This window comes from Raphanus sativus, chromosome 9 (assembly GCF_000801105.2).
Source record: "Raphanus sativus cultivar WK10039 chromosome 9, ASM80110v3, whole genome shotgun sequence".
NCBI classification, from domain to species: Eukaryota; Viridiplantae; Streptophyta; class Magnoliopsida; order Brassicales; family Brassicaceae; genus Raphanus; species Raphanus sativus.
Window position 1 is genome coordinate 9777092 of NC_079519.1, and position 23738 is coordinate 9800829.

General features: G+C 30.4%; 1 protein-coding gene and 1 long non-coding RNA gene across 2 annotated transcripts; one reads left to right on the plus strand and one right to left on the minus strand.

The window, feature by feature from the left end:
* Positions 1-13091: 13091 nt before the first annotated feature.
* LOC130499702 (uncharacterized) lies at positions 13092-22032 on the plus strand. Its single transcript, XR_008938591.1, has 4 exons — positions 13092-13972; positions 14409-14531; positions 21730-21834; positions 21904-22032. It is a non-coding gene; the product is annotated as an uncharacterized LOC130499702 (long non-coding RNA).
* LOC108826022 (stress-induced protein KIN2) lies at positions 22019-22919 on the minus strand. The gene is made up of 3 exons (XM_018599391.2): positions 22596-22919; positions 22435-22503; positions 22019-22327 (listed from the first exon to the last, which is right to left on the minus strand). The coding sequence occupies exons 1-3, from the start codon at positions 22653-22655 to the stop codon at positions 22253-22255; spliced, it is 204 nt and encodes a 67-aa protein (XP_018454893.1). The 5' UTR covers positions 22656-22919; the 3' UTR covers positions 22019-22252.
* Between the last annotated feature and the right edge of the window lie 819 nt (positions 22920-23738).

Consider the following 23738-nt stretch of genomic DNA (forward strand, 5'->3'; position numbering starts at 1 on the left):
TGACGCCCAACAACATGATATTAGAATAATTCATATAGGTCGTCGAATAATGGTTTTGAGATTTTTATTAGAATCTATACTCATCAATGTTAACGATGAGATGTTCTTAGTTTTGTGAACATGCTTATTTTGTTATACTTCTATCGAATGGAAATTTTCTTAATATTCGTCTACTATTCATGACGCCCAACAACGTGATATTAGAATAATTCATATAGGTCGAATAATGGTTATGGAGATTTTTATTAGAATCTGTACTCATAATCATCAATGTTAACGATGAGACGTTCTTAATTTCTTAATTCTGTCGACATGCTTATTTTGTTATCTTTTCATCAAATGGAAATTCTTAATATTCGTCTACTATTCTCACACATGTTTTAAGAAATTTGTAACTACCTTTTATAACACGTCATAAATTATTAAATCTACTAATAAAAATTATTTATTTGTCTGTAATAACCAGATAAGATCTAAATGTCTATGATATATGACCCCACATAAGATTTTGATATATTTTGTCTTCTAAATATTCATGGTAGCATTTGATCCCAAATACATGAACTTGTAACATTTGAATTATTCAAACTAAAAGTTTAAAATGCTTGTTTTGAAACATCACATTGTAACCAGGGAATAAGAAAAAAAACCTTTCCAATTAAAATTTATATAAAACCAACAAAAATTATTTGAATTCTATTTATCTTTGGTTATTATGTACTTCTATGATTTCCACTTGTTTCCTTACCCAAAAAGGAATATCAATAATAATTTGTTATAACGTCTATGAATAAGCATAATCTTTGTTTGACAAGACATCGCACAAAATGGTTTTAAATTTATTTGAGTTTTCATGACATTAATTAACGTGTATAGCATAAAGGTCAATTGTTTGAAACGATATCTTCTAATCTATTAAAACTGAAGTACAAATAAATCTTAACCCTTAGTTTTGCACAAAAATTACTTTCTTATGCCACTGTTATTTTTCTACACTTTTCCTAATTATTGTTAATCTTACACGTCATATTAGAATAGAAAATGACAAGCCCATTAATGTTTTATCCACTAATTGCATTTGTAATTTTTAAACCATAAAATAGGTTCTATATTCATGGCACCATAATCCCAGTCTCTTCGTAAAATGATTTCAACCATAAAACATTCGGTTTGGTATACAATCGTTCAAACAGAAAAATAAAAGATTATATATTTCTTATCGATTTAGTGGACATATAATTAAAATAAGAATTACCGATTTCCTATAGATATGGTATATTCAAAACAGCTAAGAAATCAACTATATATTCCTAAAATAATTGAACATCTTACTAACTTAACTTAGCAAACCCTTAAATTAAAGATAAAACATTAATTACAATAACATATTCTTGCAAATCACGTTTTACTATTAGAGTTGGTAAAAAATCTGAATCCAAATAATCGAATTGAATCCGATCCAAAAAAAATAATACTGAATCCGAACCAAAATTGATTAGACATCCGAATGGATTTAAAATTTTGGTATTTAAATAACCAAAACCGAACCTGATCTGAACCGAAGTATTTTAGGTATTCGAAATAGATTTATATATCTATATGTATTAATTAATTTTAGATATAATGTATACTAAAAATCCAAAATATATATAATACTTTTAAGTTATCCAAAGACTTGAAAATATATATTCAAATATTCAAAAGTAAATATTTAAAATTATTAAAGTATAGTCAAAGAACCAAAAATACTTAAAATATTTATTTTACTCTATCCAAATATTTAATTTTAGGTACTCCTACATATGTTATTTAAATTTATATTTAATATAATATTTTGTTTACAGATTTTAAGAAATTTAAAGTATATAATGAATTTTAGTTTTTAAAAATAATTTAAATGAGTTATCCTAACCCGAACTGAACCCGCAAAGATCTGAATCAAAATTTAGAAATATCCGAATGAAACTGAAATATTTGATCCCAAAAACTAAAAACCTGAATAGACCCGAACCTAAACCCAAATGGATATCCGAACGCTCACTCCTATTTACTACATTATGTATTGTAAAATCATTTTCTTCTCTACTAAAAAAGCAAAATTTTAGTTTGTCATAAAAGTCATACTAGGTACATTCATTAATTAAATTTAAATCTATTTGGTTATTTACATTTATCTATCAAATATATAACATATCTAAATACTTTTAATGATTGTAAGAATATTAATAACCAAAGTCGGTTGAGAAAAAAATCTAACAATAATTAATAATTTTAAAAAACTTAATGCCTTGATTAGTTTTCTGATTAGTTATATAATATTTTTATAAATTAATGTTAAATAAAAATTTATTATAAAACAAAATAAAATGCAATGCTATTTTTATAAATTTTATAATTATAGTCTATATTATTTTAAAATAGACATAATATATGAATTAAATATGTAAAATATACTAAATTGGTAAATTAACATATTTTTAAAAAATACTTTCATTTAAATAAATAAAACATCTTTCACCGTTTAAAAGGATTAAAATTTTTTAAATTATGTAATATTTTTATATAAAAATAAATTTGTTAACATATTTTATACAAAAATAAAATAGTTAACATGTGTTAAATTGAAGGAGATTCTCTTTTTATTTTACAACATTGAAAGAGATTTTCTATTTTATTATTTTATATTATGAATTTATTGTTCCAACTCAAAAATATATTAATAATATCGAACAAGAAATATACACAACAACAAGGTTATAAGTTATAAAATATATAATCCTAAAACGTAAATCATATATTTAAACATTTACGATAATATCAAAAACATATATTTATAAGATAAAAATTTACCCGCACGGACGTGCGGATCAAAATCTAGTTGTACTTAAAGGTCTTATTATCAAGTCACCAATAGAAATTGTAGTACATATATATTCTCTAACAAGATTTAAAATAAAAAGTAAAACCTAACTTAGTTCGAATATGTTCTGCTTATTGTGACTTGCACATTTAAACAAACTAGTAGGGCTGGGCGTTCGGGTACCCATTCGGGTTTCGGTTCAGTCCATTCGGGTTTTGGGTTTTCGGGGTCAAAGATTTCAGCCCCATTCGGATATTTCTAAATTTCGGTTCGGGTTCGGTTCGGATCTTTGCGGGTTCGGTTCGGGTTTGGATAACCCATTTAAAATGTTTTTAAATTTTCAAAATTCATTATATACTTTAAATTTTCAAAATCTATAAGAAAGATAATATATTACATATAAATTTTCATAACATATATGTCAAAATACCTTAATTTAACATATAAATTGTTTTTTTTTTGAATATTTGGATAAAGAATCAATAGATATTTAAGTATTTTGGTGTTTTCAGTATACTTTAGCTATTTTAAACATTTACTTTTGACTATTTGCATATATTTTCTGAGTATTTTGGAAAACTTAAAGGTAACTTATATATTTTTAATATTTTTAATATACATTATATATAAAATAATGTATATATTTAAGTATATAAATTTATTTTGGATACATTCGGGTATCCAAAATATTTCGGTTCGGATCGGGTTCGGTTTCGGTTCTTTAAATACCGAAATTTTGAACCCGTTCGGATATTTAATCAATTTCGGTTTGGGTTCGGTGCTACTTTTTCGGATCGGGTTCGGTTCGGTTTTTCGGGTTCGGATTTTTTGCCCAGCACTACAAACTAGTGTGAGCACATAGGGAAACAAGATTGAAAGTTGAGATCGTATCCAATTCTATATATATTAGTTACGATAGAAAAATAACAAAGATTATGACGCTCGATAAAAAGGGAAAAAGAATAATATAAAGGTAAAATTGTGGGGACTGGAATTCCCAATTGTTGAAAATTGTCGTCTCTCCATAAAAGATCAAATTCTTTCAAACTTCAAATCATTATCGTCTTCTAGAACCCAAGTGGTTAAAGATTCCATCTTATTGCACAAACATGCAAAGCAAGCATATCTCTTGATCTTTTTTTTTTGTTAAGCTCTCGATCTTATCTAACTAAAGAAAAGATTTATATCAATCGTAAAATAAATTTCAACTAAAAATCCTGTGAAATAAACATTCATTTTTATGTACATTAATATTTTTTGTCTCTCCGTAACCTTTATCATCAGATATCGACGGATAAACGGTAAATGTTGACTACAAAAGTTATGGAGGGTCAAAAACATTAACGGAAATAAAGATGAGGATTTCACTACAAGAAAACAGATGATTAACGGGGGCTATTTTCCTCATTATTTCTTCGTAAATGGAAGTTTATGAGGAAATAACAAGGAAAAGGCTTTCGTCGTTTATCATCCGTCATAACACGTTATTCCTCGCTATTTCCTCAAAAAATAGCGAGTCCTTTATTTCGTCGTAAAGACGAAGTAAACAATTCGTCTGAAGATCGTCGCTGGGTTTCCACGTAAATCACTCGCGGGATTTCCTCATAGAAACCACGCAAAAGTTTCTTCATTATATACACGTAAATTCTTTGAAAAGAAATCCTCGTAAAGTTCACGTAATATACTTGAAACATATTCCTCGTAAAAACCACGTATATTCCTTGAAAATTAATCCTCGTAATTACTTCGTAAAATATTCTTCGTAAATTCCTCGTTAATGTTTCCACGTAAATAACTCGTATATTGCAAATTTTTGAATTAATAAATATTAATAAATTTAATAATTATTAATTTAATAAAAATATTTAAATATTTGTTTTATGAATAAATTTTAAATAAAATTCAAATGCAATAAAATATTTTATATATAAATAAGTTTTGGATTTTATAATACAACCGAAAAAAAAACTACTCGTTTATCGCCTCGTAGAATTCCTCGCTCCTCCTCGTAACATCGGCGTCGTCATGTGTGCCAGATGACTCGCCTGGAATGAGATTTTTTTTGTTTCAGGTTCCTCAACAAAGATTCCCATTCAGGATTTGTGGCCGCTATAACGTCAATGAAGGCCTCGAGTCCACTCACACGGCTTTTGGTCGCGCCCAGCTCGGAACGCAACACAGTGACTTCTTCGGTCCATCTCTGAGCATAAGACGATGTCGCTCTCGGAACATCATGACGGAACCGATCCCCAACATATGTCCTTTTTTCTTAGGGACAATCTTAAAAACAAAAAAAAAATATTTGTTAGTTAAATTTACAAGTTAAATTTAATGAATTAATAATTAAAAAAAATAAAATGTTAAAAAATTTACCTCCTCGTAAATCTTATCCATTTCGGTTGTGGATAAGGTAACGGGTAATCCGTCGGCGGACTGCTGGGTCAGCTGAGTCTGGCGCTCTTCAACCCGAGCAACTACGTCGTTGTAGATTTGCTCGCACTTGCCATCTAAAAACTGGCCCGCCTTGTTTTTGTGGGTCCGCTCGTAAAATTCCGGAAGAATCGGGAGACGTCCCAACTCTTTGGCCTTAAAACATTTAAGAAAATTGTTAGAAATATATATATATATTAAAAATATTAATTAAAAAATATATTTAATTACGCACCATTCCCAAACGGACACCGGCATGGGGTTTTTGGCCCGTAGTGTGCTGTATCGGGCTGTGACCGTGCTCGTCTACCGTGTTACGGGAGGCAGAGCAAAGCGCTGCGATTCTCTTAGAGTCGGGCAGGTTCCAGTAACGGATGAGGCCTTCCCAAACATCCCTGGTAAGCTCAACGGGTTTGCCACGCACGTACCCCTTGACGATCCAGCACCCTTCCAGTTGCAGACCGTGTCCGACAAGCGAATTTGCGCCTTCGCGTAAAACGCCTTCCTCACCTTCTCACTGACCCCGAGAGACCAATGATACTTTTGCTGCCAAAAAAAATAATATTTAATACTCTGTTATTAAAAAATTTATATATAAAAATAATTAATTAAAAGTAATTACTTACATCGTAAATCTTGAACCACGTCTTTCTGATGTAGCTCGACGTTTTTTTCCAGTTTGGATGTGCCATGGAGAAGTAACATTTAATCGTCTCGGTTACATCCGTTGCAAGGCATCCGTCAACCCCAAACCTGAAAAAAATGAAAGTTTAAATTATTTAATGAAGTTATAATTTTTTTAGAAAAATGCACATACCACAGAGTTCCGTCGGGTCTGTCGGGGTCTATGATTGGTAAACCAGCTCTGCCTGGCATACCGAGAATATCCTGGACAGTGTACTGCGAGAAGGGAACAGTAGGTGGCACCATCAGATCAGAATGAACAGCGGCGGAGATCTGAGGAGGATCAGCCATTGGAGGAGCCATAGGAGGAGCCATCGGAGGAGGCACGTGAGGAAAGAAGTGCTGAGTCTCGGGAACAAACTCCTGATACAAAGAACCGGAACCGCCGGCACCTGAAGAAGAACCTGGCAGGTCTAACTGACTACCAGGCTCACCGAACATCTCTCTGTAGTGAGCAGTAAGCATGTTCTTGTGAACCTGGAAAATTTTGTTTTTTTTGAATTTATAATCATCAATAATTAAAATCTATCAACAATAATCAATACTAACGAACATAAAATCCATAAACCTATCTAAATTCCCTAAACTAACCACCTAATATATTCTAAACTAAATAGGGAGCGAGGAAATTACCATTTTCGAAGGAGAGAGGAATGGGAGAGGAGTTGGAGAGGAATTGGGGAGGAATTGGAGAGGAAGTTGGGACGAAATGGAGAGTGTGAGGTTGGGTTGTATATATAACATACGGAGGCGTCGCAATTTCCTCGTAAGTTTACGAGGAATTTAAGAGGCCCGTGTTTTTGTTCCTCGTAAAGACCACGTAAGTTTACGAAGAAATGGCGAGGCCCGTCCCAAATTTTACGAGGAAATAGCGAGGCCCATCTTTTTGTTCCTCGTAAAGATCACGTAAATTACGAGGTTTTAACGAGGTAAAATTCTAAACCCCTAAAATCAGAAACCCCAAACCCTAAACCACATCTTTCTTATATTCTACTTCATATATTCCAAACATATCTTCCTTTTAACCTCAATATCTTCTTTACATTCCAAACCTCAAATTTTAAAACCACAATTCCTTAACTTCTAATGTCAATCTCTTCTTTCTAATATAAACTTACACAAAATCAAATTATTAATTTAATGTTTTTATCTAGCAACAAAAATATAATCTTATGAAAATTATAAAATATAATCTTCTGATAATTATAAAATTTAATCTTTTGAAAATTATAAAATATAATCTTTTGAAAATTATTAATGGGGTTTGTAGTTTGGGATTTAGACAAAATAGATAAGAAAGATGGGGTTTGGGGTTTGGGGTATAGGATTTTAGGGGTTTAGACAAAAAAACTCGTTAAAACCTCGTAACATTACGAGGAAATAGCGAGAAAAAAAAATGAAAAGGCTCGGTAATTCCACGTAAGTTCACATGGTCTTTACGACGATTTTATCCTACGTGGAATTACCGAGGCCCGCGTTTTATTTTTATTTTTTTCGTCGTGATTTCCTCGTAACCACGAGGAATTAACGAGGTTTTGTTTCTAAACCCCTAAAATCAGAAACCCCAAACCCCGAACACCAACTTTCTTATCTTCTACTCTTCATATTCCAAACCCCAAACCCATCAAACCCTTTAACCTCAATTTTTTTTTTCATTCTAAACCCCAAATTCTTATAATCTCAATACATTAAATAGTTTTTCATGATTAAAATAATCGAATCACATGCATTAAGTCTGAAAATCAATCATATTAAAAACAAATACATCAATCGGATACATTTTCGTCAACACTAGAAACATCATCATCTTCATTAAACTCGTCTTCAACAGCTTCGTCTGTGCCATCGTCGGTAAGATCTTTGTACTCATGATTATGCGGATCAATGAGAAGAATGTCATCAATTTTTTGTTCAGGTTCTTCGACTTCATTTATTTGTTCTTCTTGCAATGGTGGTTCTTCTCCACAAATGATTCGTCCTCGAGGTGTAACTTTGATCACGGATAACCAACTTCCCGATTCTCTCATCCGAGGGTATGGAAGGTAGCTAACTTGATCTGCTTGTGAAGCTAAGATGAAAGGCTCGAATTTGTTGTACCTGCAAAAATAAAGAAAACATAGATGTAAGCTTATTCTGCTCATGTAATCCAAATAAAGAATTTGTTGTACCTTCGTCCACCATTGATATCAACTACACCAAATTTGTTAAACCGAACACCTCTGTTGACGACGGGGTCGAACCATTCACATTTGAAGAGGACGCATTTCAGCTTCAATATCCCTGGAAATTCCACTTCAATAATCTCCGTCAAGATCTCGTAGAAATCGGTTTCCCCTTTCACACATATTCCATAGTTACTGGTCGCCCGCTGTCTACCATATTCATATGTGTGAAAAGTATAGCCTCATGTGAAATACATCTGTGAGGTGGTGACCTTTACATGCGGAGATTGAATTACTTCGTGTAACCACTTAGGATAATCTGCATCCTCGTCATAATCAACCTGCAAAAACAAAGTGAACGTTAAAATATGGATCATGCATGTATGAATAAGAGTTTGAGTTAATACCTGATTCTTCAACCACTTTATAAAGTGTTGATCTTTCCTTTTGTCTACGTCACTTGTGGATATAACTGGGAATGTTTCTTCGACTTGTGAAACAAATAGGCTGTAAAATCACATTTTATATTAATTGGCAATTATATAATTTATACTTATATATATGTGTTAATTTAGAAGTGTCCATATATGTTACCTTTCAAAATAAGTAATCAATGGATTCTCACAATTGAGTAGAATATAGGTGTGTACACTATGAGCGTCTTCTTCACTCGACCACCAAACCTCTTTTGATTTCCCACTCAGTCGCCCAATCTGACTAAAGATGTGTGGAACACCAGCAACTGCATATGTTGGCGCGACACCACCATCATCATATCTCCTTGGAGCTCTTTTCCGGGTACGTACTTTTGACGCAAAGTAGTACGATGTGAAGTGAGATACTTCTTCCGTCAAACTTTCAGCAATTATAGAACCTTCAACTTTTGCAAGGTTCTTTGCTTTTCCCTTCAAATATTTCATGGCTCGCTCATACTGATACATCCATCCGTAATGTACAGGTCCACGAAGCAATGTCTCATATGGGAGGTGGACAGCTAGATGCTCCATGACGTCAAAAAATCCAGGAGGAAATATCTTCTCCAAGTTGCACAATAAGATGGGAATGTTCTCTTGAAGTTGTTCCACGACTTCTACTTTAAGAGTGCGCGTACTCAGATCCCTGAAAAATGCTCAAATGCCTTGTATATTCCAAAAACGATTATACACATTATTAGTCATATATTATTGCAAACTAAATCATTATAAAATTACCTGCAAGTGCTTCATGTACGTTTGTAGGAAGTAGCTCCGCAAATGCAAAGGGAAGTAGTCATTGCATAAAGACATGACAGTCATGACTCTTCATCCCGGAGAACTTTTGGGCCTTTTCAACGCATCTAGACAGATTTGAAACATATCCATCGGGGAATTTCACTTCTGATGCTATCCAGTTGAACAACACCGACTTTTTTCTGAAGACAATCTGAATATCGGAACAGGAACTTGCCCATTGCTGTTTATATGTAACTCACTTCTTGAGCAAATATCCCGCAAGTCTAACCTTGATTTTATGTTGTCTTTTGTCTTCCCCGGGACATTCAATATTGTATTCATGATGTTCTTAAAGAAATTATTCTCTATATGCAGCACATCGAGGTTGTGGCGCAGAAGAATTCTAATATGGCAACTCCCAAAATATACTCTTCTTGTGCCAGTTGTGATGAACACCGTAAGAATCATGCATATTAGGGGGGACATGCCAATTACCACCACGAGGAACTGTTTCCAAAGCTCCATAGTAATCGAGTTGCTTTTCAGTTTCTTATCCAGTTAAATTTAGAGGAGGAGTGTCTCTCACAACCTTTTTGTGCATAAACAATGTCTTGTTTCTTTGGTACGGATGGCCAATGGGAAAAAATGGACGATGACAATCGAACCAACTTGTCTTCCTACCATTCTTCAGTTGAAACGCATCTGTCGCTCCATTACAATATGGACAAGCTAATCTCCCATGTGTAGTCCATCCCGACAACATCCCATAGGCAGGAAAGTCATTTATGGTCCACAAAAGCATCGCTCGCATCGTGAAATTCGTATTCGTTGAGCAGTCATACGTCCTCTCCCCTGTTGACCATAAATCCTTCAACTCTTTTATCAGTGGTTGAAGGAAAACATCCAGTGACCTTTTTGGATGGTTCGGACTAGGTATTAATATGGTCAAGAATAGCAACTCCCGTTGCATGCACATCTCCGGTGGCAGGTTGTAAGGCGTAAGAAAGACTGGCCACAATGAATATTGTCTCCCTGACATTCCAAATGGACTAAATTCATCTGTGCATAATCCGAGATGCACATTCCGAATATTGCTAGCGAATTCCGGATATAATTTGTTAAAATGTTTCCAGGCTCTTGCATCTGATGGATGAGTCATCTCACCATCCGTCTGAGTATGCTCGGCATGCCATCTCATCTTTCCAGCAGTCTGCTCTGATTGGTAAAATCTTTTCAATCTGTCTTTAATTGGTAGGTACCACATCCTTTGGTACGGTACCATGTTACGTCCCCGTCTTTGCTGCTTGAATCGTGGCTTCTTGCAGAATCGACATTCTTCTAACTTCTCATCATTTCCTCAGTAGATCATGCAGTTGTCGATTCAAACATCTATCATCTCCGAAGGCAACCCAAGACTATAAACCAGTTTCTGAATCTCATAATAAGAATCAGCAGACACATTGTCTTCTGGCAAATACTCTTTAAACAAGTCTGCCCATTCATTCATGCAATTTTCAGGTAGATTGTGATCAATTTTAATATTCATCATTCTAGCAGCCAACGACAATTTAGAGAGACCTTCTCTACAACCACTGTAAAGTGGTTGATTCGCCGCATTTAACATTTCATAAAACTTTTTTGCATCTATGTTAGGTTCTTCATCTTCATCATGAGCTACGAATGCATCGGTTACCATATCATGAACCCTATCAAAATCTACCATCTGCTCCTCCTGATGGTAACTATGTTCATTATGCAAATGATGAGCAACCGTTTCTTCCTGAAAATTGCTATTACTACTATTAGCTTCATCTGATCATAATTATTATAACATTCTCCATATTGAAACCAGATATAGTAATTTGGTGTGAAACCTCTATTTATTAAATGCTTCCAAACATTTTCACGATTTGCCAATTTCGAATTGTTGCATTTTCGACATGGACAGAACATCTTACCGCTTTCTAGGGTGAGCGGTGTGGAATCTGCTTGATTCATAAATGTCTCCAGTCCCGCAATGTATTCTTTCGTCACTCTCCCGTTAGCATCTCTATGCATATACATCCACCTCCGCAACTCGTAGACATTCCCGGAACCTGATATTTTTTTCCTTTCACGTTTTTTTTTTCTTGTTGGTGTGTTTAAAATGATGTTCAAACTTCCATATTTATAGAAAAATTTCGAATCTGGTAGTTGAAATTTTGCGAAGAATTTACGAGGAATATAGGTAGGTAGCCAAAAAAAACGTGCTTAATAAATCGTCGTTAAAGCCACGTAAAATATTTCCTCGTAAAGAAGACGTGAACTTTACGTGGAGATTACGAGGAAAAGAAATTTCCTCGTTAAAACCACGTAAACTTACGTTTACTTTACGAGGAAATACTTTCTTGGTTACTTTACGAGGAAATAACGTCGAGTTTTTTTTCCCTTGTAATTCCCTCGTAAACTCGTCGTAATTTTACGAGGTTTATATTTCCTCGTTAATTTTCCTCGCCAAAGTCATGTTTTCTTGTAGTGTTTATTTCACAAGATTTTTAGTTGAATGTTTGTTTTACGATTTATCTTTAGTTGAGAGTTTAAATTATTAAAATGTTTGGTAATTTAAACCTGCAACTAGATTTTGATCCGCGCTTAAAACGCGGTATTATTTTTGAAACATAATAAAGATATACAGGTTCAGTTCGGCCAAGTTTAGGCTAAAATACCTATTAGGTACAAAAATTGACCTACCGGTCTTTTCTGGTCTATGTCCAACCCGACTCCATTAGAAATTTGAAATGTTGGCAATTCTCTCAAATAGCTTTTTTTTTTTAGTTTTTATCAGAAAATAGCATTAAAAAAATAAAATGCCCGAAATAGTCATTTTTATTTTGAATTTTTGAAATTTAAATTTTTATTTTAAAAAACTAAAATCTCATTCCTAAAACTCCACCACTCACTCTAAATCATAAGTCTTGATTAGTTAACTTTAAAAGTATAAGTGAATATTTTATTTTTTTAATAAAACCTCTTTTGATCATTTTCTTCTTTGAAAACTATTTTTGTGAAAATAAACTAAAAATAGATTATCTTAAAGAATTTCTCTTGAAACATTCAAAACTTCTCGTATATATTAGTTATATTTGAGTATTATAGCATATTTTTGGTATTTCAAATACTTTTTATATTTTGGGTTAGAGTTTGTGGTTGTAGTATTATAGTATAGTTATGGAAGGAATAATATATAAACAATAATAAGACCTATAGCAAAGACGTATAACTTTTTTTCTTTTCTTCTTAAAGACTTTTGACTTATATATAATCATATCCTTGGGATATTTGTAGAAATCAATACTATTAAAACAGAAGGCCCTTTTTTGAGGTGCCCTTCTGCTTCAATAATATTTACATCTTATTGCCACTGATTTATTTAAAACCTATGCTTATAATTTAATTCTGTATTTTTCTAAATTCCTTTTATTTAAACAGCAACACCTATCATTATGTTCCAACAAACTCTGATTTTTATTTCCCTTTTACAAGCACGATATTAAATATTTTGAGGTGCCTATCTATGTTTTCAAAATTGTTATTAACACGATTCTTTTAAAAATATGCAACATCATTATTGTAAACGTTTGAACCTTTCTTATTTTTGGTATTATACAAAGTGAATTAAACCCAGCTGTTTTTCATTGCTTATAAACTATATAACTATATGATATATATATATATATATATATATATATATTTCTCAAACACCTTCAGCCTCTAATCCTTTGAAACTAAAAGTATCCATTAACACTCACGATTCAACAATAACAAATCCATAACAAACCTGCAGAAAGACATGTAATTAGTCACTTTATATATTATCTTCATATATACAAAACCATAAATTTTTATTTTAGTTTATATTAGCCACTTAACAATCTATCCATGTATTATAGAGTTCATTTGCAAACTCATTAGAGAATCGTCCAGGAAATAATCTCTGCCTTTTAAACTAAAAAAAAATTAAAAGCTTCTTATCTCCATTATGAAACTTCAAATATTTAAATCAAACTAACTCCACGATTTGAGTTTGAAATATATTATATTTAGTTTCAAATCTAATATTTTCCTGCCTAAAGGCATATAGTTACCACCAATCAGGTGCAAAAATAACTAGAGTATTAATGATCTGATGTATAAATGCGAATATATAGCTACCTTTTTTTGAAAAAAGAATATATAGCTACCTGAAACAGGAAAACTACTAAATTTGTAATTTTAACTAAAAATAAGAAAAAAAAACTCAAAAAGGTATAAATAATATTTTAAATGGTAGATTCCTTCACTTTCAAACTTAATACATTAAAATTTCAACCACCTCAACGATTTAGAGAAGAAGATTTACCCGATATCTTATTTAATTCCAGATCTTCTATTTTCCTAATTAATTTAACAAATATTCGCAAGCATATTCTTATTACTTATGTTACCTACTTATCCTTTCCTATATATACTAACGTAGGAAATGAAGCAATGTCTACCACCATTATTAGCTTTAAACAGCGAAGGAAACACTTACGTTTTTGACGTGAAACCATTCAAATCCAGTTTGTGTATTCAGGTGAAAGTAGCCCCACCTTGCAGACAAAAATGTAAGCATAGATGGCTTCTTTATCAACCAGTATTGTTCATTCTTTAGATTATCAATCAAATACATATCTAGCTAGAAATATGTAAGCCTTTGAATTATCACTTACGTTTTGTTTTAGCTTTTGTTACTGCCATTTGTAGTAGACTATAGTACTTTGTATCTGATCATTATTGCAGACGCTTCACTTCAACTATGATTATATTTCTATTCGACCTTACAAAAGTCAAACTTTTCTTTCTTCATAGGTGCTTAAGACACATCAGGTAGCTAATACTACAACCGATTGGCTAAGATCTACAATAGGATTAAACGCATAAGTAGTCTGAACCAAATGATTACAAAAAATAATTTCAATATTGAAAATAGTTATATTAGAAATAATTATTTTTATTTTTATTCCTTCTTACTTCTTTTGTGTTCAATAAATGTTTTGACAGGAAAAAAACAAACAAATTTGATTTCACTGGAGATTATTCAAACCCATCATAGCAAAACATTAAGATGAATCTTCCTCAGATCGATCGTCTGATTCAACAACGAAGTTATTCGACATGCAAAAAGTAAGTTTGAAATGAAAGGCCTAACTCATCGGTCGACGTAAACATATACAAAGAAAATAATAAAAACTTCAGATTTTGATTTTTTTTGTTATTTAACTAGACTCGATGAACCAACTATATAATAATAAATAAAAATTACTATAAAATAATATATTTTTATTTTACCTTTGATTTTAGATATAATAAAAATGATCAGTCTACTACTCATTTTTTCAGATAGGGTGATATATATTTTTTTGTATTAAAGTATAATTATTTTTTGTTTCTATTAAACCAAAACAGATTGGTTTTATTTTTCACATCAGTTCAGTTGTTCATCCTAAATATGTAAATATATTTTCATAATATTAATAATAACTGATTTTTTTTTTGTCAACAACTTTACAGACTCATGTAGATTCTGTAAACCAATATTAATAATAACTGATAAATGTTTGTTTTTTAAAAAAATATTAATAAAATAAAACAGTGATGAGTAGAAAGTTACATAAAAGAAAATAATTTAAAACATTTCGTAAGCTCATGAACGCATATCGATATTTATAATAATTAAAAAAAATTGTTCACTTTCTTTTTATTTTTTCTATAAAAACACATTATATATAAATATTTTTTATTATTGTAAATTCGTTTTTAATTTATAATGTTTTTAATTATATATATTATCTGAAAAAAGAAAACTTCTAATTAACAGGTGTTAATTTGTGTTTTTATTCATATTTTTTTAGAATAGTATTTTCTTTTTCAAATGGTTAATAAGAGGTGTTAATATATTCTATTAAAATAGGTGGACCACACCTATATCAATAGATCATGATTATATTTTAATAGTATTGATATTAAAACATCTTACTAATTATTTAATAGAAATATTTTAGAAAATAAAAAAGAAAATTATAAAAATTAAATTTCTAAAAAAATATAAAACAAATAATAATAACACATATAAAAATTAAAAAAATTAAAATATGTAAAATAAAAGATATACCCGCCCTTTAAAGGGCGGGTCAAAATCTAGTAAGATCTATTAAAATAGATAGAGATATGGTAACACCAAAAAATATTGTTAGAGAAATTTAAGGTAATTTATTATTAGAGAAATATAAGGTAGGACCAAAAACAATTAGCTAATGAAAGGGTCCAACAACTTTTCATAAGTAGACTTTTTCAAAATATTTTTTTTTAATAGTATAGACTAGATTTTGATCCACGATTTCAAAACGCGGGATTGTCTCGTTTTCAAATATTATATTTTATAACATATATATTTTTTTAGAAACTTATATAATGTGTTTTTTTGTATAAGTGTAGTAGTTGTTTTATATGTTTAGGATAATAATTATTGAAATATAAAGGTAAGACTCTCTTTATTTATAATAAGTGTCGTTTTAATTTTTTTCTTATTATACAAAACGTGTCATTTTACAAAAAAAATTCTTGTTATACAAAAAGTGTCATTTTATAATTCCAATGTAAATTGTATTTACTTTCAGCTAAAAATTAATTGCAAACTGTTTTGATTTTATAAATAATTTTATTTATCTCAAATATTATTGGCCATAAAATGTAATTAACAAAAATTTACATATATTTCAGCTATTTTCTTAATCTGTGTGAAAATGTCAAAGTGATACTTATTCAGAAACGGAGAAAGTAATATATAATATGATGCTAATTTATTATATTTATATTTATAACTGAGAATTTTTGAAAGTGGTCAAATATTAATATTCTGTTAAAACTAAGACAATGTTATTAAAATTAAAAATTTTGTTTTATAAATTTTTTTGTTTTATAATTAATATTCTGAAAGCGGTCAAATATATTCGCTGCTTGTTCATCAAGTTAATTTAGTTCAATCAGAAAATCTTGTTTCTATATATTATCTTTTTAATTTATTGTGTGTAACAAATAAGAAAAAATGGAATGTTATAGAGAATATTCTGGAATTGATTTGGTTTGAAATGGATTCGGGATTTTAGTTTAAGTATATTATTAGGTACCTTTTGACCCACGCTTTAAAAGTACGGACATATTTTGTTCAATTTTTATCATTTTTATTAGGTAACAAATAGTTTTAAAGTTGTTCTAATACATTTTTTTAGTTTTAAACAGTGTTTTCATATCGTGGTCAAAAAGATAGACTCTGATATATATATATATATATATATATATATATATATATATATATATATATATAGAGTATATGTTAACATATTTAATTTTGTAATACTATTAATTTTCTAAATTTTGCTAAAGTTATATGTATATATATACACACATATATAAGAATCAAAATATCATATTTTTTTCTATTAGACCCGTCATATATTATTTTGAAATGATTTTCATATTTTAAAACTGGTTATAATTATTAATTTTTAAAAATATAATTGTTAATAGTTTAGTTAGTTTTCGTTTTAAGTGATATTGAATTGATCACCAAGTTTTAAGAATGAGATATTTTTAGTATCCATCGATTTTTTTAGGATTAACTTTCTAAATGTATACATATATATATATATATATATATATATATATATATATATATATACAATGCTAAAAACTGATTTTATTAACGAATATATTGGTAATATAGTTGGAATAATAACTAATTAGCTATATGCTGAGAATGTAATTATCATAAACCATTACAAAAATATTTTTAATAATACTAAAGTCATATACGTTGTAAGATTATTTTTATAACCTTTGTCAAATTCTTGTATGTTTTTGTTATAATATATGGTTTAGGGATTGTATATTTTCGTGTAATTCTTGGGAATAGAATTTGTAAACTGTATATAGACGATTTTCTAACACGTTACATGGAATATAATCTCTAATTATTAGTTGTATAATAATAAGTTAAATTTTAAGGCTTTTTATAATTTACAATTGAAGTAGACATAAAATGGACCTTTGATCGACGGCCCACTGAGACTAATAGATCCGCCAGATTTTAATTGTTGGCAATTATGTTGTTTTAAAAAAATTAAAATAATAGATTAGCATTTAATGAGTGGCATTTCTTTGTAAATATCTTCAAATATTAGGGGCAGAAATCTATTAGGAATTTTTTGTTGGAAAATTATTTTACGTAATAAAAATTATGATTTTTGATAAGTTATATATTTTAACTTTTTATAAAATTTATCTTAAATTTATTTATATGACTTATTTTTGTTATTTTCAATATGACTAAATTTTAGAAGACTAAATAATTCTAACCCGTAATATGATTTTATTTATTTAAATCGAAGTTAAAATTATTTTACACTGTTTTTTTTTAATTTAAATAAAATATTTTATATCTTCAATACTCTTGTATTGAAAAATTAATTTGTGCGTTTCAAAAACATTTTCTGTAATTTTATTAAATTTAGTTTATGTGATTTATTTTTTATTTTAAATGAGACTATTTTTAAAAGAGTTGAGATAATTCAGACCCGTATTATGATTTTGTTGATTTAATCATTTGTTATTTCAACTTGATTTTTTTTGAGGTTTTATTTAATAAATGCTTTCAAATAATAATGTGATAGATTTTTTGGATAGATATGGTGCAAACATTTAGGAAAAACAAATTTCAAAAAAGTTAAGAACTGAATTACATTAAATACTATTTAATGTAATTGCAAAATAATGAATTTTGATTGGTAGCAAATAATGCTGGGAAAAAAGTATATGCAATTTTTGTAATAACTTAGAAATTTCAGAGGCAGATTCATAAAGAGTCATTTATTTTAATAGTATAGATGAAATACAAAACTAGTGAATAAACGAACTGATTGAGATTGTACCACTTGGTTTGTTGTCTTAGATAATGTGGAGCTATTTGCAGAGAAAAAAAAGTATTTTTATACTAGAAAAGAAAATATAGTTGAATTGGAGTGATTTTACCTCTAAATGATAGAGGTAAATATATAGGTGTATTTCTATTAACATTTTCTCATCAATTATTTTATTTGTTCTCTAATTCTAAGTGGATTGATCCACTTGATTTGTTGTCTGAGCTAATGTGGATTCCACACCGAATGAGGATCGGTTACTTGAAGTTTGAATTCCGTTCTTAGGTTGTTCATTTGTACAAATTGACTAATGCAAAATCCACATCAAACACTAATCTCAAAACCAAGTTCTATTGGATGGTGGATGAGCTATTGCTTGTTGATTCCTCAAGTTGATATTCAAAATAATAAGACATGACATCTGAACATGTCGAAGTGTTAGGTCAATACTTGTGTACATAATACAATAATTTCACCATCACATGAGACTTAGTTCTTATCCCTCCTTCCCTTAGATGGCCGATACTAGGTCTACTGCTATATACATCCACCGAGAAATCATCATCTTCATTGTCTACATCAACTAATTGTGAATTCCCCAAAAGTGAATTTGTATTAACAGTAGAGCTGATCCTGAAATTTATGAGGCTTGAAATAATTACTAAATAATCAATATTTATAAGATTTTTAGTAATTTAAATCCTCAGCTAAAGATAAATCATAAAACAAACTCTAAACTAAAAATCTTGTGAAATAAACCCTCATCTTTATGTCTGTTAATGTTTTCGCCTCTCCATAACCTTTGTCGTCAACAGTTAACATTTTTCCGTTGATATTTGACGATAAATGTTACGGAGGGGCGAAAACATTAACGGACATAAAAATAAGGGTTTATTTCACATGATTTTTAGTTGAGGATTTGTTTTACGATTGATCTTTAGTTGAGGGTTTAAATTACTAAAAATCCTTAAAGAAAACAAAGTCTTCTTAGACCATCTCCAATGTATTTTGCTATTTACACCTTTAAAATAAAAAATTCTATAATAATCTAATGTATTCCTCTAAAATATAATTTTTAAATATAAAGTAAAAAATAGAGGAATGTTATTTATTCTTCTATAAATAGAAAATAGAGATTTTTATTATAAAAAAAGATATGAGTTAGACAATTTTACCAATAAATGATATTATAGAAGTAAAAATAACAATGAGTTGGAGATTCTCTTATAATACTTATAATCGATACTTCAATAGATAAAATATCAGATGATAGGTTAATAAACACTAACATGTACGCATACCGGCATACGCATACATGCATTACACGTGATGTGTAATCTGTGTGAATAGCAGAATACAAAAATAACTCAATTGCTAAACAACAAATCAACAATGTTATCTTTTTCTGTTTTTCAATTGATTGAGATGATAGGGCAGGGTCCCCTACAACTCAACTCGTCTTGTCCTTAGTAAACGAAGATAATTTAGTTGCAATCCTTATAAAATAAATAATAAGATATAGTTTTATGTATGGGCTTATTTGCGTACTAGCTATATTTGAGAGGCAAATTAGATGAATAACTATGATTTTGACATAATGTAATGTCAGACACTTGCGCCATAAACCATCCGGTTTTACCCTTTTCGTTAGCAGGTATCCAGTTGCAAGTAAAAAAAAGTGACGTTGATATTTTTGTGGCATACTTACAATCACCTATCGAAACACAATGTACGTATCAGATTTATTTCGAATCACACATTCTTCACTGTAAAATGTGTGGATACTATACAACACTTTTAATTAAATGGTGTATCCCATTTATTTATACTGTCAGTCAATTCCAGGTTAATCCATATTAATGGCGTAGTATATGACTAATTGGTTCCAAAACTATTCCATTTGAAGCCGATGAAATAGAAATTATCGATCATGAGTATAATGTTCACTATTACTTTTTGCAATCGAGTGCATGATAAGAGAAAGAACAAATTTTATAGCCGAGATAATATAGGTGATGAAATTCATGATATTATAGAGGTGAATTGGTAGTAACTTACGAAAGAGAGGATACATTACCATTCTACATAAGACATATAGAATAGAAAAGGTAAAAATGTTGTTACAATCTAAAAATCATCTTAACATATTGTTGATATGGCTATGCCTTCATGGAAGGTGATAATTCTTGCCCCAATGTCAATCCCAATCATACATAAACTAAACCTTATCAACTAATCACTAAACTCTACACGGAAATATAAACCATAGTTCAATGTCAACCTCAATCTTCCATAAAGTAAACCCTAACCACTAATTACTAAACCCTACATGGAAATATAAACCCTAATCCAATGTCAAACACAATCTCTTATAAACTAAACTCAATTTCGAAATGCGAGTAACATGCATTTCAATTCTAAAGGAGCATATAGAATAGAAAAGGTGACAAATGATATAGCACAATATATATATATATATATATATATATATATATATATATATATATATATATATATATAGTTCTATTTTGAAGTGTTTATGATTGCATGGAAAGAGAAATGCTTACACCAACTTCAGATTGATTGTGGCGAAAGAAATAAAGATAAACAACAACAAACAAGATTGAATCCTCTCTTTCAAGAATCAAATGAAATATAACTTACTAAGTAGTACATTATATATTAATAAACATGACAAATAAGATAAGAACCAAATTTGAAAGAAAGACAGTCTGTTCCATTTCATAAAAATAGTATAGAAATACTATTACCCTTCCAACTCATCCATGCCATACCTGAAGAACAAAATGAAAATGAAGACACATGTTAGTTTACTAGTATATGAATTACTTTATGCTTAGGTTGAATATTTATTTGTGTCAATCCAAAACAGCATATGAGAGTGAAAAAGTAACATATGCAATTAGAATTATACCATCTAATATAATATATAATTTATATATATGGAATGAAACAGATGGTCAGATGGAATGGAAAGCAAATTGTATATTAGTTCTGATACGATTCTTCATAAATAGCATATGAATGGAATGACACATAAACAGTCTCTAAAACTAAGTTTTCCATTTCAAATAGCACATGTTCCATAAGATACTCCATTTCACATAGAGCTAAACTTGTTTTATCGCAAAAATGATTTTTCATTCCAAAATCACTATCTCCCTTCGCATTAAACAGATGAGTATGACGAACTGAGAAAATTTCAAGCCTAAACCAAAAAGAAACTTACGATATGGTTACGGGGTTGAAAATCGAGATATCAACTCGAATTGATTACTGAGACCGGAAATCTAATCGCCGGTTCACTTCCTCGGGTCGTCTTGTGATTTCGACAACTACTTACTTCACCGCAGACGATCTCTCACCCAAAACGACTTCTCTTACAGATATTCTCGCCGTAGTAAAGTAGGGGATAAGAAGAGGCGAGGCTCTGATGTGAAACTATTCAACTTCTTCCTCTTTTACTGATTGTGAGTTATTGTGTAGAAAAGGTGTGATTTTTGAAGAGCCGCGATGTCTTACCTAAAAAGTGGGTTTAATTTTTTTTTTTTATTTAGCAGGTTTTCCCAGTTTCTTCCAAAGGTAATACGGCAATAATACATATAATTCAAGGGGAACAGGAAAAAGGTAGGGCAATTGGTCAGTGACTTAATTATAATTTGTTTGGACGCTATACGGTGCAATTTCCCTTTATGTATTTCAAAATACTTTATTACATAAATAAATAAGTGCACGGCTACATATTGATCAAGAGACAAGGGCCAACAACCCTTCGATAGATATTGAATAAATTCAGAGAACAAAAAGATGCCTAATGGCTTCGAACTTAGGATTTAGACAGACAAAATCTATCTAGTTATTATTATTGGTAGTAAAAGGAAACGTAAAATTTTATTTGGAACGTGCTTCTCATTTGTTCATGCCCGTCTTTTCCTTGATGGCCTCAGTCGCACCCTGTGCCTTCTGCTTCAGCTGCTGTCCACCCTGTACCCGAATTATCATAAATACATAATTGTTTCACAACAAAGTATTTAATAGAATAAGAAAAGAAAAAAAAAAGGTATGTAATAGAATAAGAAAAGAAAATGGACCTCTTGGAGAGATTCCTTAGCAGATTGGGCAGCATTGGAGGCCTTGTCCATCAGGTTGCTTGCTTTCTCCTACAACAGATTAGTTACTTCCATTAATATTAATTATTAATCAAACCCAAATCTTACAAATACTTATTTAAAATTTGTCGTATAGACAAAACCTGGGTCTGGCCTTTAGCTTGGCCAGCGTTGAAGCTCATGCTCTGACTGTTGTTAGACATTCTCTGCAGAATAAAAGCTTGTAATTTGATGTTGTGAACTTATCTAGTTTTTGTAATTGTGACTTGTGAGGAAAGAGCATTACCCATAGAGGGTTTATATAGCTGTGGGATCCAAGTTTCATTATCTCCACGTGGTATCTATGATTGGGTGGCTGTGTAGTCTTTCACATGTGGCTTTTTTAGCTCAGTAATCTCCGGTCGGATAGGGAGGTTTGACCACGAACCAAGCAAATCAGTTATAGACTTGTTCCAATGTCCTAATGTAGTTTTTTTTTTATTTTCTTTTTTGACATCAATGTCCTAATGTAGTTCGGTTTATGTATTTTTTTTTATATTAATATTTTATTTTTAATTACCTAGCAAGTCCGCCTGGTGTGATTAACTCCCTAGCAGTCACTAGCAGCACAGAAGCGTTCACTATACTTTCTAAATATATCAAGTAACAACGGTAACTAACATTATTTTTGCTAATTAAGCTAAACTAACTTGATAAGTAATAAATTAATAATTTTATAATCGATCTCATACCATACCCAATCAAATGATCACCCTCCATCAATATAAAAGTCCAAAGTTTTAGAAAAACTTTTTTTTCTTTTTAAACATAAACTTAATTTCATTCATATTTAATCTTCTGCGATACAATAATAAGAGGAAATTATCGATCCTCCTTGGTAGTAAACATAAAATACAACAGATTACTAAGCTAAGCAGGATAGGTTTTCGATCAGCGAATTCAAAACGATGCTTAAATGAATCGAAGAAGCTACGACAGAGTCGTATAGCAGGAAAATAGTCACATAATGTGACGTTGAGGTCCATAACTCATCAACGAGAACCACCAAAGTGCAAGAATACAACCCGATGAGGAAACTGAAGCAGACACTTGGCATTGTTGCCGAGGAAACATCTTTTTCCATGGAGAAAAGAGTATGGCGATAAAAATGTCTCCCTAAAAGAGGAAGAAAATCGAAATAAGACTGATCCCAATGAACCCATCGGTAAAGACTTCACACAAGCATAATACAATATTATTTGCACAAAAAGAAGTCCGGTGAATCCACCCGCAAACCTTAGCACCAT

Bases quoted from the DNA above. Each gene is read 5' to 3' on its own strand.
- LOC108826022 (XM_018599391.2), bottom strand. From the start codon at position 22,655: ATGTCTAACAACAGTCAGAGCATGAGCTTCAACGCTGGCCAAGCTAAA. The intron at 22,504-22,595 runs GTTTTGTCTATA...AATCTGTTGTAG, and splicing joins AAGCTAAAGGCCAGACCCAG to GAGAAAGCAAGCAACCTGAT. The intron at 22,328-22,434 runs GTCCATTTTCTT...ATTCGGGTACAG, and splicing joins CTAAGGAATCTCTCCAAGAG to GGTGGACAGCAGCTGAAGCA.